The sequence below is a fragment of the Corapipo altera genome, unplaced genomic scaffold (genome assembly GCF_003945725.1).
Source record: "Corapipo altera isolate COAL_440 unplaced genomic scaffold, ASM394572v1 326, whole genome shotgun sequence".
Classification (NCBI taxonomy): Eukaryota; Metazoa; Chordata; class Aves; order Passeriformes; family Pipridae; genus Corapipo; species Corapipo altera.
Window position 1 is genome coordinate 1,487,338 of NW_020884945.1, and position 14,540 is coordinate 1,501,877.

At 37.0% G+C, this 14,540-nt stretch overlaps 1 protein-coding gene across 6 annotated transcripts in view; it reads left to right on the plus strand.

Moving 5' to 3' along the window:
• LOC113956185 (protein fantom-like) overlaps window positions 1-14,540 on the plus strand; it is a 47,984-nt gene that overhangs the window by 30,502 nt on the left and 2,942 nt on the right. For all 6 annotated transcript variants that reach the window (XM_027662442.1, XM_027662443.1, XM_027662444.1 and 3 more), the window contains 5 exons: window positions 2,080-2,251; window positions 3,342-3,466; window positions 6,307-6,490; window positions 9,688-9,772; window positions 11,849-11,982. In XM_027662442.1, the coding sequence (XP_027518243.1) occupies window positions 2,080-2,251; window positions 3,342-3,466; window positions 6,307-6,490; window positions 9,688-9,772; window positions 11,849-11,982 (700 nt within the window). The remainder of the gene's footprint in view (window positions 1-2,079; window positions 2,252-3,341; window positions 3,467-6,306; window positions 6,491-9,687; window positions 9,773-11,848; window positions 11,983-14,540) is intronic.

The following is a 14,540-nucleotide window of genomic DNA, read 5'->3' on the forward strand; positions in this document are numbered from 1 at the left end:
GTTTATTTCACCAAACTCTTTTATGGAGTTTTCCAAAAGCTCTCTATGCCTTTGCCAACCTGTTGTCTATCTCCCCATCAATCTCACCATCCGAGGAGATGAGGCTGCCCAGGTAATTAAACTGCTGGACTGATTTGAGCTCTGATTGGCCAATGGTGATATGGGGATGATGGAAGACTTCCTGAGGTGCAGGTTCATAGAGAACTTCTGTCTTCTTTAAACTGACTTTCAGCCCAAAGAGCTCAGCAGCATCTGCAAAGCAGGATGTTAAACGCTGCAGAGCTGCTTCTGTGTGGGCAACAAAGGCGGCGTCATCAGCATAGAGCAGCTCCTGGACAAGATGGTTTAAGGTCTTAGTGTGGGCCTTCAGTCACCTTAGGTTGAAAAGGCTTCCATCAGTATGGTATCAAAGTAGATCCCGTCCTGATCCTCGAGGTCTGCTGTGGCCCTTTGGAGCATCCTGCTGAAAAAGACTGTGAATAGGGTTGGTGTGAGAACACTGCCTTGTTTCACACCATTGGTTATTAGAAAGGGCTCAGAGAGTGCATTGCCATATCTGACTTGGCCATGCTGATCCTCATGGAGTGAGATGATCATTTTGAGGAACTTGGGGGGACATCCTAAACATTACAAAATCAGGTAAATGGTTTACCTGCAAAGGATAATTGTTCACTGTTTGTTTACCACCTTGCCTGGGCAGCTGCTGTTTCTGATTGTTCCCACCTGTACCATGCAGGAGCTCCTGCTAAGATCAGGGAGAGCCTCCTGGTTCAGCTGATCTGCTCAAGGGACACTTCACTCAGCCAGCTCAGTCAAGGCTTGTCAGGACTGTCTGAGATCTCAGAGCAGGCCCCAGGATGATGTAGGGGGGGGTGCACCACCAAAATATGTAGCATTTCAAGGAGAAGAAAAGTATTAAATATTGTAATTTGTATTGGTCGAGTTGGTTGTGAAAGTAAGTTTTGGCAGATTGGCAAACTGTAGTTTACCACATTTAATCACTGACTCTTACCTGTCTGCCACTCTTCTACTTTAAAGCTCATCTGGGACTTTGATTGAGAGAAGTCTTTCTCTTACCACATCAGGTGGTGGTGGTCAACTAGAATAATCAAAAAGTGTTCTCTCTGAAGCTTTCATGGACAAAATACAGATCTGTCACTGAAGGAATTAAAAAGAATGGCCAAACATTGTATAAAACACAGTGGTTATGACACATCCTCTGTGCCTAGAAGGAACATAAGAAACACAAAGTCAGTTTTCTATGACTTGAAAACTTCAAGGATAACCTTTATTTATAGAATAAGGCTCTTACGTGTTTGTTTGTATTACTGTGCTTTGTGAGGCTCCAAATGTGCTAGAACAGAAATAACTCTTCAGGTCAAGGTTTGGAAAATCCTGATGTTCTGTGGATAGCTGACAGTTTTCTCATGGGTTCTGAGGGTGGGAGGTTGGATAATAAATAATGCAGAGAGGTGTCCAGCAAATTTTCATGGAAGATGCCTTGTCTGTAATGCTGATCCACTTATGAGGTAATACTTTATGTAACTGAACTCAAAAAGAAAGAAGGGAATAAGTTTACTTCAGAATAAGTTATGCACTTAAGATATTTTACCTTACATAACATGTTTGTACTGTGTAGCAAGGCTGATTCTTCTTTTTTGTGATATTAGTTTGCTCTTGGAACAGCAAATACTGTATAATTTAAGTCATAAAATTGCTAACTGAATAAGGTGGTGGTGGTGTTCTTTGTGTGTTTTGTTGTTTTTTGACTGAGTCTTGTAGGACAAGAAATATAAATGAATCTGGAAATCTTAACAGGCTGTATATACACTGACAGGTACAAAATGATTATAATTGTTATGTTTCACAAATACACATAGTTAGAGAACTGTCTTTCTGCTGTATCAATTATATGTTCCTGCAGCTGACACCTTCTTTTGTCCTGCACTGCATAAGCAATACAGTTGTTCAAAGGCTGTGGATAATGAATGTGGGCCACAACTCTTCAAGTTTTGAACTTTAGTAACTTTTACTATTCAAGGAATGTTATACAGACTGTAAGTGTATTTTTTTCTCCAGCGTGTGGTGCAGGAGGTTCAAGAGCCATCAGGTGATCAGGGGAAGGAGGTGGCTGAAGAAATTCAGCAGGGAAAAGAAGAGCTCTCACATCTCTCTGAGCAGCAGTTACCTGAGCAAACATCAGCTCCTTCTGCAGATGAGACAGAAGTAATTGAAGAACTGGAACCAGAAGGTAGAATTCATGTTTGTTAATAAGTAGCTGTATTTTAGAAATCTGTGGCTCTTTCCACTTTCAGAAGCATTTCTTGTGAGCAATGGGAGCTGCCTCATTATGAGAAGCTGAGATTCTGGGGTGCTTTACAAGCTGGAGCTGGGTGGTGGATGATCTTCCCAAATGGAAACTGTTATTGCAGTTGACTGCAAAAATCTGGTATCTTACCTAGATTCATAAAATATTAAAGGATATTTATATTCTCCCTTAGAAATAGGCTGTTCTAAAGGCTCCTTTTGTGTGCAGGTAACAGCCAATGCTGGTCTCAGAAATCCTTTCAGACAGTGAGAGGAGTGGTTTGCCTTATCACATCTGTAACTTAAAGGTGTTAGAGGCAGATTTATTTAAAGATTATATAAGCTATAAAGATTTATTTAAGATTATACAATTTATTTAAGATTTATTTGAAGATTATATAATCCTCTTCCACCTCTGAGCTTAAACTGTTTAGTATTGAAATAAACCAAGTCCACATTACCAAATTAAAAGTAAAAGCACAAGCAGAATGCTAAAATTTTATGTTTAATTGTTTTCAGCTTCTGTGTAAGAATTCATTAGAAAGACTGGAAAAACGTGATGTTGTCTTTATTCTAAGTAATTTGCTTCAGAGAAAAAAAACCCCTGAATGCTCTAGAAAATAATCCATCTGCATACAGAATTACTTTTTTATTAAAATAAAAAAGGTGCATTCTTCTTTTACATGTGCATGGTTTTAAAGGAAGTCAGAGGAAATCCACAAATTCAGGCCATGTTCTTATATAAAGCTGACAGTTGTTCATACCTCAGTTCATCACAGGACTTATGTCATTCTCTTTGCCACCTTTCATCTGGGAAATATTACTATTTTTTTAACAAACCAGGAAAAAATACAGTTTCTGTGACTCTAAAGGTCATTGATTTGCAGTGTTAATCTTCTGCAATGAAGAGAAGATTTACCTGGCACTTATTCTTTATTTATTAGAAAAGGAAATGTATTACTGTCAGATTTCTCAGCAAGTCTCAGATTGTCTAAAATAAAGGTTGTAGCTACACTGATTTTTTTTTTTTTCAGATCAAGATGACAGACAAGAGGATGATGCTGTTGAATCAATAAAAACTGACAGTGATGACTGTATTATTTCAAGTCCAGTATCCACAAATATTAAACAGCTGAATCAGAGTATACATGGCAATTTGGTAAGACTAAGAAAAATAGCTGAAGCCTAATGTCCTCCAAGAGTAGCTTTGCTATATCTGACAGCAGTTTTCAGTGAAGTTGTACATGCAGACTATCCAATCTCTTGGCTTCTTCTTAAAACCAGCAATTCAGGACATGAAGTCATAATATACAAAGTAGTGACACCTTGCCTTTGTTGGTTAAACCACTCCTTCTTTTGTGCACTATTTTGCTATTATTGTTGTGTTTATTGCCATTTCTTCAGTAAATTGTGACTCCAGTTTTTAATGCCTCTTAATATTTTTTCCTCCACTACCAGAAGAGGGCTGTTTGACAGGGCTTGGTCTTCTCAGGGAGTTTTAGAACAAGTTAGACCTTCTTTTAAAGGACCAGGGGTGTAATTTTCTATCAGTTTTAACCATTTTTAGTGCTCTGCAGTGTGATATCCTAGAGGTAATTTGATTTTCTGAAGTGCTCTTTTCAAGGTTATGTGACATCTTACAAAGTAACTGGCACCAAGAAACACGTGTGAGAAACACTGCTCCTTTTTTTTAAGCTGTAAAAGGTACATCTTAAAAAAGCTGTTACACATCTTCAGCTACACAGATGTGTAGAAATGCTGCCACTTCTATGTTCTCAAGAAAGATACAGAAGGTACTTTTGAAGATTGAATTATTTATATGTAAAACGTTAAAAAACTTTCATCTGTAATTTTGAGAACTAAAATACTTCTCAGTATTAATTCAGACTATAATACAGTTGCTTTGTACTTTTCTAGTCATCCTGTATTTTATTTTATCAAAATTATTTAAGAGAACTTCTGAGAAAATGTTGTGTGTAGATTCATTTCAGGTTCATCTGTTTCTACCTTTCTCCTCTGGTAACCAAGTGCCTGTTCATGAAGGGTAGATAAAATACTAAAAGCTATAAACTACTAAGGCAACACGTTTGATACAAGTTGGATTTTAAAGGCATGCATTGGTTTATTTGAATTCTTGAGCTACTTATAGAATATGGCATGTCAAAATTGTTATTGAATTTGTTGGGGTTTTTTTTAAAGATTAAAAATTGCTGTCTTTTATCTTTGAAGATAATTATCCTTCTGGTAATCAAATAATGTACATACATTTTGTGATTTTTTAGAAATCATTGTGCTAATTATCCTGTAAATCTGCCAAACTGTTTAAGCCATTTAAGATCATACTGGGGTTTTTTTGCATGTTGCAAATTAGACAGTTCATGGTTATTTCTTATATTAATCACAAGGGATATCTAACAGATCTTCCAGTGCCTGGCTGTACCATTTGCTTCTTCCTGTCTATGATGTAGGGTTAATCACAGAATACTTCATTTTGTTTCATTTTATTTACAAATTTGAATATGAAAAACATAATTCAAGTCAAGGACCATCACTTTAATGATCTTGGCAGTCATTTGACTTACTAGATTTTAGGAAAAGAATTCCTTTAACTCTTTCATTGTTCTCTGCTAATCCCACTAATATTGCCAGCTGGATTAGTGGAGACAGAAGGGTGTGGAATTTTTTCTGTCATCCTTGTTAAATTTCCATTAATCAACTGAATAGAAAAATAACCTTATTAAAATAATCAGATTTGGGGTTTTAGTTGAAGTGGCTTAAGATACATAATAAAAAGAGATGTTTTGAAAGAAGAGGGTAAAATTCTTCATCAAATACTGAAAGAACTTGACAGCAATGGAAAGTGTTCTGTATGATGGATATTTTTACAATAGGATATACCTGCTTTTCAGTTTAATTATATAATTTCCTTGGAAAAATGTAAGCTATCTCCACAATAAATAAGAATATTGATTTGCAGTTCTGACAGAGTCTAGAAAGCTAATCTTTTGAATATGGTTTAGTACTTCAAGTGATTTAAGTTTACAATCAAAAGTTGTCAAAATATTTCAGTATAGGGGAAATATTTCTAATGAAGTTATGAACTTGAAAAGAAAGAAGTAAAACCCATTCTTTGACATTTCTTTTCTCCAGCATGTTCTGTTTGCTCTTTGAAGAATGTCATCTTTGAGTGCTCTCCTAGGTATTCCAATTTTGATACCAGAGTGGCTTTTCTTTCTTTGAATTACAGAGTTAACCAGGGCACTGCCTGTCATTCTTTCTCTTGAGTCTGACATTCCCACTTAAATACATCAGACTTATTAAAAGTTATCTGCACACAAACACTCCAGACTTTGCAGAACAGTATGAAAATTTCATATAAGGAACAGAAAAATGTAACTTCAGTTAAAGATAATAAAAAAAAAAAAAGACTCTGGTGAAGAACAATTGGGATATTACTTTTATTACCATATTGTTAATTTTAACTTTTAAAGGTATGTTAGATTTAACTGAGAAAGTTCAGTATTTGACATTCAGTTCCCTGCAAATACATTGTTACTTTACATGCCTAACAATTTGTGACTTGCTGGATTTTTATTAAGCTGCAGTCCAGTCTGCAGGAGGTACTAACAATTCTCTTCCAGTTGGAAAACCTTCTTACCCAGTATTCCTGCAACTGTTTTAAGCAGTTACAAGATCAGTTTGCTGTGTAGCTAAAAATGATGACAACTGAAATTTCTGCTTCAGACAGTATTTGTACCTAAAGATAACCTAATCTCCAGCAGACTGTGACTGTTGCAAAAATATTTTAAACATCAAATAGAAATCAGCACCTCTTGCAACAACAGTCTTCAGTACAAACCCTGGGGCTTTGGATTCTCCTTGTGCATATGTAAAAACCAGTCAATGAGCATTAATCATACAAAATAGCTGATGGTTTACATGTATGAACGTTTGTTGGGTGTTAATTTTGTGTTTTGTTTGCGTTTTGTTTTTAAACAGGAAGCGGAAAAAATCCGGATTAAAATCACCTCCCTTGGTCTGACTGACTCCCGGATCACCTCGGATGAAACCATCCAGCAGCTGTTTGTGGAATGCAGATTAAACAATTTCCTGGCAGAGGAGACCCCCCTGTCACTTCCCAAACCCACGGGTGGTCAGAGGATCCACTATAACTACAGCACTGGTGAGTGGGAGGTGCTCTGAGCAGGCTGGTTCCTTCCCTTCAGCTGTGGCACATGAAGGTGCTGCAATAAAGCTCCAGCCCATCCAGAAGAGTTGGGTTGATCCATGTGCCCATTGCATTTGTCTGTTTTCCAAATATTTTGGGAAATATTAATGGTGCTTTTTAAGAAATGAGGTAAAGATGCAGTTTTCAAGTACAGAATGAAATACTGAAGTAGGCTCGAGTATGAAATAGTAACATCACAATATATTTAAATATGCTGGTAGCATGTAAATTTTAAAATTAGAGTATGCATAACAAATTTATATATTCTTTTTAAAAGAGCACAATGAACTAATTTTTCTATTTACATGATGATACAGCAAAAGAAAAACATTCTGTGTAACCACATATGACTAAAATACAATTGAAAAGAGAATATGTAATTGGACTTGACCATCACTTGCAAATACTAATAACAACTTTTTAATATGGGAAACTATTCACCCATGTTTAATACTAATACACTGCTAATTATCTCATAACACCTTATATTTACACTACTGGCACACACAGAACTATTGTAATAATTGATAATTCTCCTGTTAATTATTTTCCCAGCTATTTCTTAGTATTTCAATTATTCATTAACTTTTTCTTTCCTGTTAAAGTCTATTTCAATTAAGAGTCAGTCTGAGTGCTTCATGTTGTCTTGGACTTTTAGGTGACAATATCCTGGAGCAGGTGAATGAGTTTGCTATTTTTGACAAACCATTAATACAGACATTCAAATGAAACATTTTTTTTTTTTTAATAATTTTGTAAAAGTGGCTTTGCAGAAGTGGTGTCACAGTCAGATCTTTAAAATTGCTACCATCTACAAACCTGATTTGAGATGTAACTTGCCAAGGAATTTACTTAGTAAGTGAGTAACTCATAAACCATTGGCTCACCCTGAAGACTGAAATCCCTCCCAGGTGTCACATCACCCACTGCTCTGGTGGCATTGCCCACGTGATGCCAGGACACAACTGGGAGCTGTTGGGACTCTGAAAAAGACAAGAATCTTTGGAAGGCTTTGGGAAAGAAAACCAGGATCACAAAAACTGGTGCTGCAAAGTCTTCCATTGGCTGAGGCTTTGCTTCCACTCAAACCAATGGGATTTCTGCCATCATACACTAAATAAAACCTCAGTTCAGGGCTCCTTCTCTGAGGTGAAAGATACCTGGTGAGCTTCTGTAAACTCTTCCAAATGTTCTAGACAGGCAGACATAACTGCAGTAATATTTTTAAAGCCTCATTGAAATAATACCATAAGCCATTAAAAGCTTTTAAATGCTTTTAATTTCTCTTGCTTCAGGAACTCTCATTGCTTGGAATATAAGAAGCTTTTAGAAGGTATAAAAGTTCTTAGACAATATTCTGATTCCTGTGCATATTACCTACAGTCTGAGCATATCAGTTGTTTAAGTATCAACTCTGCAAAATTAAACTAATGAAATGCAGCACAATTATGATGAATAGAAAATAAAATTGCAGACTTTTAGGACAATTAGGAAACTTCAACACATTTTGAGCTGTGATATTTGAAAACAGTACCATGCTTTGTAGAAACTGTAATTCCTAAAGCTTTCCAGCCCAGTAGTGCTGTATTGCATTGGTTCTGTTCATCCTGGCTTCAGAACTTGGATTTTTCTATTTGCTGCTTAAGTATGGAATGTAGAACTTCAAAAGTTTAAGCTTCAGAAAGTTCCTAATGACTCATTAGAAAAAGGGGGGTTTCAGTGTGAATTGCTCCAGGACTGTGTCCTGCAGCATAACACTAAGGCAGCTGTTATTTGCAGAGGTTTGCTTAGATAATTGGCCATCTAATTTCTGCTCAAGATGAGATTGGCATATATGGGGGAAAAAACCCTAATGAGCCTGCCCTTTGAGAAGCCAGTAAGATGATAGTGATGAAATCTGCCTGTGTGTTTGCTACAGTTCTACTGCATCTTCCAGTCATCTCTAATTGGATTTGAGTATGCTGAATATTTGAGGTTAATTGAATATTTTCTTAAATAAAAATAAGATTTGCATGGGTAGAAAGAAATTTACTTTGAGCTTAGAAGGAAACTAATAGTCTTTTAGACCTTTGTATGGAGAAAATCAGGGTAAATCCATAAATTATCTAAAAATTACTAATTCCTTTAATAAATAAAACATTTTATATTATCTATATCTGGAACTGCCTGACTGTTTTAAAAAGATCTAAACTGATATGGAATGCTTCACGAGATTCATTGCTTAAACATGTGAAAGCATGTAATTCATCAGGATCTAAAAATATACTTTCACAATAGTTGATCTTTTTTCCCCAGACTTGAATGAAGTTCTTTGCTGGATGTTTTACTCATTAGGCTGAATTTTTCCATTAGATGAAATGAATTTGAACTCCATAAGTTTATAAATAATTTCCATTTAAAACTGTGTTAGATGCAGAAGTAGTAAACTTAGGAAATTCCATTTTGGATGCTTATGGGAAAGGGAAGAGTCTGTTAATAAGGCAGCTCCTCTGAACTCTTTGTCCATCTGTGTCCCTGCTGCCTCTTGATTCTTGTGCTGATTTCAGGAGCACTTATTTTTCTCCATATTGCTGTATTCCAATACTCTCTGCTCCTTGGTAAATTGGTACTTTCTGTTTGTACAAATAAGTCTGGTTTGGATAGTGGAAGACAGTATGAAATATGTTAAAGATTTCTGTGAGTGCACAGGAAAAGGAAACCTTAATGTGACATGGAGAGTGAAAAAGAGCAGTTGTGAGTACAGTGGCAGAGTAAATAGAAGAGAATGAATAGTAAAAATGTTGGAATTTAAAGACAGATGCATTTCTAGCTCCTCCTCCCCTCAAAAGCAAATGAAAACTGTTCCAAAGAGCAGTGTTTGTTCCTCAGAGGGATATATATACATTCAAGTTCTGTCCTAGCAAATTTTTTTCAGCTGCTTTTTTTTTCTTAAACAAAAAAAAAAAAGTAATTCCTTGAGCACTTCTTCAGTTTTTGCATCCTGAATTTTTATAATATTCCACAGAGTTAATTTGCAAGAAAGAAGGTACCTTCTTAGTATAAGATGCCCAAAAGAAACGTTTCTTTTTCTTTGTTCTTTTCTTCCTGCTCTTTCTCGTAAAAGGTTAAAACCAATTGATAACTGATTATGTTCATTTTGATTTCCTTTGCAGTGATAAACGTGGATAAGGCACATAATGGTGCAGAAAGAGAGTATCTCAAGTCGATTCTTCTGAAGCCAGACCTACCTGCTGACAGGTACAGATTAGTGCTGGAAATCTCTGTCACAGGGCTCCTGGTTTGCCTTGTCTTACTGGAGGTAACCCCCAGAAATCAATACATAACTAACCAGGGTTTCTGGTAAATAAAGCAGAGGAGCTAAGGCACAGCAAACATCCTATTGAAATGTTTTTCTAAACTTCAAGCTTGTAATATTTTTTAAAATTACAAAAGTCAAAGTGACTGTGGTGCCGTTCATACAAGTCCACTAGCTGGAGTATTCCCATGGGATCCAGAGTTCAAATCTCCTCCTTCCTGCTTAGCAGCAAAGATTTAATCCAGTGTTATCATCTTCTAGGCATATTGGAACTATAAGAGGTTAGAGGTACTCTTGTTTGCATCTCTTTTGTTGAGCTTGCTCTTGTCATGTAAAAAATCTGTGTGTTTGATTTGAACCACAGGGTGGGTCTGTATGAATGATTCTCCCCTTTGGCAATGAGTTACTGTCCCAGATGTTACTATACCTGCTTTTAATTTATGCTTTATTGAACATTTTAGTAATAGTTGTAAGTTAAAAATTATTCCAGCACTAATCTCCTCTTCTATCACTGTCTTAGGTGCCAAGCTGGTTTCCCCATATTGATTTGCTTGAACATTGACACTGAATCAAAACAGATCTATTCCCAGTACCCAGTTTTATCAGTTGTTGTTATTATAATTGTCAGGTTTTTTAATGTTATTTAATATTTATTTGACACATCTAAGTATTTCTTTTTTATTGAGTTTTGGCAAGTTTGCTTCTGCTTAGCTCTTTGTCAAAATCCTAAGTCAAATCAATTATAATCGAGCCACCTGTTGAAAATAGCTGTGATATTTTCCCTTTTTTTGCCTCTAGACCATTTATTTAAACACACATTTTCAGTAGGTCTCTGGGTTTAGTGACAAATATTTACATATATGTTTTCCTTAAGAAATACTTGTTAGTAAGAGCCAAGCACAAAAATAAACTACTTGTCATGGTTTAGGAATGGTATTCACCAATTCAGTGTTCCCTCTGAAACACCCCAGAGGTGGTACAGAATAATCTCCATGTCCTGGCCAGAACAAGGACACAGCTATCAAAGCATATTGCAGTTGTCATGTTATCTCAGTTTAATGAGACTGAAGTGTTTTGTAAAGGAGGATGAGTTATGAGGAAAACCAAACTCCTCCCTCAAGCAATTGTAAATCCGAAATTAAGAGGAAATATGGAGAAAGAAAAGAAAACAGCCCTTTATTAAAGGCTATATGTGTATTGGCAGGACAACAAAAGAACACAAAACCAACCAAACAATAATCCTGTTCCCAAAAATCCCCTTCAAAAAGGAACCAGTTCAGAACTTTCCACCTTTTGGTGCAATTCTTCCTTCTTCAACAACTTTCCCAGTGGTGCAGGGGAAAAAAACATTTCAAGTGGGTTTTTTTTTTGGAACAACTGAACCTATGACACGTGTTAAAAATCTTTTTAGGAAAATCTGTTTATATTTTCCTTTCCCACTGACTTGGATCTTGCACAACTCAAGCATCACCCATTTGAAATTATGCTTATTGTAACATTTTTAGACTTTGAAGCACACAAGCATTCACAGTTTGAGCAGCTTTCAAGACACAGCAAATGTTAACTCTAAATTCCTGTCACTTTGTCAGTCCCAGTGGTTTTGGCCTCAGCTCTAACACAATACAGCACAATTATGTGTTTCCTAGAAAAACTCTGTTTGAATGCAACGAGTGTAATTTAAGTTCACAGAAGAAAAGCAGATATTTGGCAGAGTTGTTGGTATAGCCATGTGAATAAGGATTGTACCATGGAGTGATGGGGAAATGAATCAGTTCTGTAAGCCTGAAGATCTGGGGTTACAACCTCTCTGTCCTTTTAGTACTGCTAAATAATCCTAAAGGAGGAGGGAAGATTTCAAAGAAATGATCTCAGAATATTCTTGCAATGGGAAATTCACTTGTAAAATAGTGTGGGTTTGCCTTTTTTATGGGTTTTTTTATTTGATTTTTACCCTTTTTTGAAGGTAAAATATCTTTTTTGTTTGTTTGTTTCTTGGGGGGGACCTTTTTCCTGTTTAGCCTAAAATTTACAGTGGTCAGTGATCCCCCAGAAGACGAGCAGGACCTTGAATGTGAGGATATTGGTTTTGCTTATGTCAGTTTGAAAGAGATATTCCAGAAGCAAAGAGATATCATTGAGCAAGATATTGATGGTAAGTTTTAAAGATCTCTTTTTTTGTTAACTTTTGTAGCCTCAAAATTGTCTGTTGAATTTCTACTTTTCCTTGCAAGACTTACTGTGTAAATAATTGTTCAGCATTGTTTCAGTATGAAATGCTTTGATATGAACTAATGGCTTCCACATTTGTTTGCAGAAGTCTGCAAGGACAGGACCCTCCACCTTACAGCTTCCACAATATGCCTTAAAAAAAAAAGCCTTGGAACTAAATGAAAAAGAAAACCCCACCCCCTTCTGTTTTTCCACTAAATTCATTTGCTTATGATAAAAGCAGGTTATTTATCATGCATGATTTGCATCCACGCTGCTGCTAAAGTACTCAAAGGAGGCATCAAAGCTCCAGGAACATGATAAGGAAATTCTAAGAAGAATCAAATTTCTATACTCTGGAAAAATAGTGTCCAGATTTGATGCACTCCTGCTGTCACTGAGCAGTGTAAGCTTTTCTCCACCAGGGATTTTTTCTCCAAGTACAAAAGCACATCTCCTCCAGAGAGGTGTTCTGTAGTCTCTCACTGGAAGATTATTTTTGTTCTGGATTTTATGGCAATAACTCCCATTGTCATAATTCCCACTTGCTAAGATCGATTAGTGACGTAAATACAGTTTTTGAAAATCACCTTTCACAAAACTCTTAAAACTTCTGATTGTCATCTGAGAAAGTTATTAGGACAGAACAGACTGGTTTTTGTTACTAGTTACTGTTCTGTCAAAAGCCAATCAACACTGTGTAATGACAACCAACTCCTTCAGTATTGTGACGAACATTTCTTCCTCTAACCATCAGATACTTGAACAAATTTTTACTTTATGTGAATTTTATCTATGAAAGTGATAATAAGAGCTAGAAATACTTTTTCTCCTTTTTCCATCCACGCTTCTCCTCTTCCCTGCATATGCCATCCAGTTTTTTGGGGGTTTTATTGCATCCATAACATATAACATGGCATATTTTCTGAAAATTTAGATCTTTCAGAGAATTGAAATTAATTTTACATTAATATATGTCAGATCATGGCAAAAGAATATATCAGTATATTTTCTTGAACAAAGTCATTATAAAAGGATCTGGTTTTAAGTCTGGATGCAGACCTCTGTTAAATTTAAGGGCACAATAAATAGAATTCCTGAGTAATATTGTACACATTCTCTGAGGGAGATAATGGTTTAAGGAAAAACAATAAACCTAGACCCAGGGACATTCATAGGGCACTACCACAAGATATAGTCATTCTTAAGTTAGATAACATTCCTGCATTCTCTTTGAGGACTGCAAGCATGTATCTTTTTCATACCTTGTCCTTTCATTGCTGATTGTGTAGAAGTGGTCTACCTGAGATTTGAAGCAATTAAGTGAAAGGCTAAGCAAGAGGATGGGTGAAGAAGTGTAGCCAAAACATCTAACAATATGTCTCAGAGATAATATGACAGTACTAAAACTGAGAAAACAGAATTAATCATGTCTTCTGACATAATTAATTACAATTATCCTACTATTCTTGTAAGTAAAAGGAATACTGTTCCCTGAAGTCTGCTCGTGAAGTTCACTGAGTGATTTGTCCAAGGATGTACAAAATGGTTGGGATCTCCAAGAACAGCATCAAATCTGTCCTGTGATAGCTCTTTCAGTGACATAAGTGATGGAAGGTTTATCCTGTGTTTTTCCTTCTGTCCCAGCAGCCCAGAAGCTGCCCCATGCAGCATCACTGCATGTCCCAGGGTATGGAGTTAATACAGAACCTTGCCCTTAGTCAGCTGTGCTGTCAAGATGATTTGGTTTTACTCCAATTCCCCCTAGAGTCACGTTAGGCTGCCTCACTGCTTTCTAGGTAGGACTGGTGTGGAGGACGAGGCCTGAGCACGTTTTGTCTCAAACATTCTGACTGTTCAGACAGGAAAGGTGATGGAAGGAGAGGGTCCTGCAGACACAGGGCAGCGTGTTCTGAGCCAGTTCCCTGCTCTGCCTTGGCACTCGTGGTCAGTCCCCCCCAGCTCACTGCCCAGAGGGCTCAAAGGGGCTGTGCACCTGCAGCAAAATGGCACAAAAAATCTAGTTTACATAAAGGGCTGCAGCAGATGAACTGTAAAAGGAAAGGGATTGGGCCCCCTTGCTCTCTTTTTCCTCTCTTTCTCTTTTGTTCTGGACCATCCTCACAGCAGGACCAGTGTGGGATCTAAGGATTGCTGACATTGTTTGTTTTCTCCCTCTCTCTTTTCTGTCTTGTTTTCTCTCCCCCCTTTCTGAGCAAAGAACAGCTGTCATTATTCCATCCCATGCTCCATTTGCTGTGGGAGTGGGGAGCTTGTGAAGTGTGTGCTCGTGAGCCAGCCCCTCTCTGTAGTGGTGGTGTGGCCTGTCAGGCAGCACAGCTTTGGTTGTGTGCTGTGGGTTGTGTGCTGTGGGTTGTGTGCTGTGGGTTGTGTGCTGTGGGTTGTGTGCTGTGTGCTGTGGGTTGTGTGCTGTGGGTTGTGTGCTGTGGGTTTTGTGCTGTGGGCTGTGTGCTGTGTGCTGTGGGTTGTGTGCTGTGGGTT